The sequence below is a fragment of the Oratosquilla oratoria genome, chromosome 27, assembly GCF_046742065.1.
Source record: "Oratosquilla oratoria isolate Oo_2021 chromosome 27, ASM4674206v1, whole genome shotgun sequence".
Lineage (NCBI taxonomy): Eukaryota > Metazoa > Arthropoda > Malacostraca > Stomatopoda > Squillidae > Oratosquilla > Oratosquilla oratoria.
In genome coordinates, this window is record NC_134803.1 from 20410175 (window position 1) to 20413595 (window position 3421).

The 3421-nt window shown below is 50.7% G+C and overlaps 1 protein-coding gene across 1 annotated transcript; it reads left to right on the plus strand.

The window, feature by feature from the left end:
- Positions 1 to 2004: 2004 nt before the first annotated feature.
- LOC143039767 (uncharacterized) lies at positions 2005 to 3081 on the plus strand. The gene has a single exon (XM_076210011.1). It carries the CDS (start codon positions 2005 to 2007, stop codon positions 3079 to 3081), a length of 1077 nt encoding a protein of 358 aa, XP_076066126.1.
- Positions 3082 to 3421: the final 340 nt, after the last annotated feature.

A 3421-nucleotide genomic window follows, 5' to 3' on the forward strand; every position in this document is an offset into this window, starting at 1 on the left:
GTCATATACGAGCTCTGAGCTCTCTTCCGAGAGGGAAATAGCTGTCGATCACTAGTCCAACACGTGATCCAAAGACCATGGTGTATCACAAACACACACACACACAAACACACACACACACACACACACACTCAGACGCACGCACACACACACATGCGCACACGCTCCCGCGCACGCGCACACACACATACACACTCACACACATAGGCACACGCTCTCGCGCACACGCACGCACACACACACACACGCACGCACACACACTCTCGCACACACACACACACACACACACACGCCCATGCACTCAAACACACACAAAACACACACACACACACACACACACACACACTCGTGGCGCAGTGGTTAGAGTTCCTGGCTGCCACTACGGTGGTTCAGGTTCGAATCCCGCCCAGGGCTGAAATAATTTCAGTATCGCTGTGCTTCGTGTCGGGGAGTTGAGTGTGTGTGTGTAAGGTCACAGCATTACCCATAGATCGGTCATATATGAGCTCTGAGCTCTCTTCCGGAAGAGAGGTAGCTGTCGATTACGAATCCAACACGTGATCCAAGATCATAGTAAATCACATACGCACACACACACGCGCGCGCGCGCACTTGCACACCTACAAAAGTACCCTCTATTTTATTTTGATTTCGTATACTCCTCGGTCTTCATTTCCCGGAGTGTCTCACCGTGGGTATTTTTTAGTGTACTTATATATATATATATATATATATATATATATATATATATATATATATATATATATATATATATATATATATATCTATATATTTATATATATATATATATATATATATATATATATATTGGAGTAACGCGGCAAAATATTTTCTTTAAGGCATATTGAATTGTATGCAACAGCAAATTGAGCTCTGATGAGTTTCCGATTAAGAGTTTCAAGTCTTCTGAAGATCTCTCTAGTATGGAGAGGTAAAGAAAAAACCAAGTTGCCGATAGAAGCCATCTAATGGGTAGAACAGGATACAAGACGTTTCGCTAATCACAGTTAGCATTTTCAATTGTAACAATAACAAAGAAATGGATTATTATAAATACAGAAAGTAAACACTAGGAAAGATTACAAAGAGGTTGACTGTTACTCTGGTCTAAAACTGGGAAAGGACATATTGAATATCGGGGAAGGGAACGTGGGAAGGGGAACTGTGACCACTGGGAAAGGACACTTAGATGACCGTTACTGTGGCCTGGGTGTCCGTCGCGGCCGGAGTGACTGCTCATGAGAGGGCTGATTTGTCTCGTAGCTGGGTTGTCTGGTTTGGCGGATTCTGAATGGTTTGAGGCTGGGAAGGATGGTGGGGGGTTCCTGTTGGGTGTTCAATGTAGGCTGGCTGTATTTAATGTGGAGGGCCTCAAGGAGGGAAAGGCGGCGCTTGTCACTTTCTCGGTCTAAAATGGTGGTATTGTCCACTAAGATGGATCTGGTGATTGGAATGTTATGGGTCTCCTGAAGGTGTCGCTTAGGGCCTCCTTGTTAAGGTGGTATGTCAACCGTCTGGAAAGGCGAGTGGTAGTGAGTCCGATGTAGGAATCTTGGGGCGTACAGTCCCCAAAAGGACACTTAAACTGGTACACTAGACTCACACACGCGATGTCGGATGGGCATGGGGAGCTGTTATTTTTCATGATAAGGTCTTTAGTCCTCTTGTTCTTATAATAAATGGCCCTAAGCGACACCTTCAGGAGACCCATAACCTTTCAATCACCAGATCCATCTTAGTGGACGATACCACCTACTCTTCACACTGCTACTAGCGGGGGTGGGAGAGGGGGTGCGACATGACACCATAGTCACTGCCTACGCGGACGACATAGCCCTCTGGAGGAAGTCCAGGTACCGACGGCCAAAGAAGAACTCGGCGAATCATCGGGCGGAGGTAAGGGTATTTCAAGAGCAAGTGGACGTGGTCGTGAACCATCTCATGGACCTTGGATTCACCCTCTCCGGGACCAAAACGGTATACATGCCGGTGCACAGCAAGGATTATAACGCAGGTCAGTATCCGGACTGGAATAAAATCACGGTCTGCGGTACTGCTGTGAAACCCGCTGCCTCCGTCCGCTACCTGGGGGTCACCTTCCAGCGGGACGGCCTTTGGAACAAGCACCTGAGACAAGCCTGTCTCAGTGCCAGACGGGCGCTCAATCTCGTCAGAGTCATCCGTCGAGAGAATTGGGGCCAACGCAGGGAAACTCTGATTCCCATCATTCAGAGCCTAGTGCGTTCCCGCCTCCTCTTCGGCGCCCCCGCCCTCCACGACCTCCCTCTGACGGCCGTGCAAAGAATGGCTCGGGTAGAGTGCCAAGCGCTCCGCCTAGGGCTAGGACTAGCAAAGTCGGTTCCCCAGGTCCAAGTCTACAATGAAGCCGGCCTACTACCACCCTGGCACTGCCTGAAGAAGGATGCCTGTACATACCTATTCAGCTCTGCAAGGGTACCCAACTCCACAGATGAAGAGATGGATGAGAGCTGGAACTCAGCCTCCACCCCCGTTCCCGTTCACGGCCTTCCCGTTTCAGTAAGGGACATCTGCAAGAAGGCCAAAATCCAACCTGGCCAGCGCCGGAGGATTGCCCAGTGCCAGGTGGACCCCTTCCCTCCGTGGGCCCTCACCCCTCCTGAGGTGCTTAACCTTCTCAGGCTTAGCCGACGAGACGACCCACACACGCTTGCAGCGCGAGCAAGGGAGCAGATTGCGCTCAAATACCGTGACGACCTGCTGATATATACAGACGGATCAGTGCTCGAAGATGGACGCTCAGGAGCAGGCATCTACCTGTACAACACAAAGGAAGCTCACCCAGTGAAACTACCCCCAACCACCATCCTCACGGCTGAGCTCGTCGCCATCAGAGAGGCAGTGCAAACTGTACTCGCCCTTCTCCACCCGCCACCGCAGGTAACGGTGCTATCAGACTCGAAATCTAGTCTAATAGCTATCCAGAACGGCAGCTGTGCGTCACGTCCCGCCATCCTTAACGACGTCCTGTGCCTTCTAACGGAGGCCGGCAGGGCAGGAGTCCACTTCCGATTCCAATGAGTCCCCTCGCACGTGGGCCTCCTTGGCAACGAGATGGCAGACAAAAACTGCCAAAACAGGTGCCACATTGCCTAACAGCAAAGTCACCCCAATCCAACCCTCTGCACATGACTTCTTTTGCAAAATTGACCGCGCTGCCTGGGAACTCTGGAAATTGGAGTACCACTCTACTGCTATTGAACGAGGATGGCCCCTCAGGACCTGCCTTGGACCGACCCCCCCTACCTTCTCCTCTCTACCTCCATACATTGCGGCAACAGTCAGCAGGATACGGGTGAATCACTGGCGGACCAAATATACCACTTCCCGCTGCACCTGTGGCGCGGAAGTATCTTTCACG

What these genes read in the sequence shown, in the direction of transcription:
- LOC143039767 (XM_076210011.1), top strand. Translation starts at nt 2,005, where the DNA reads ATGCCGGTGCACAGCAAGGATTATAACGCAGGTCAGTATCCGGACTGG.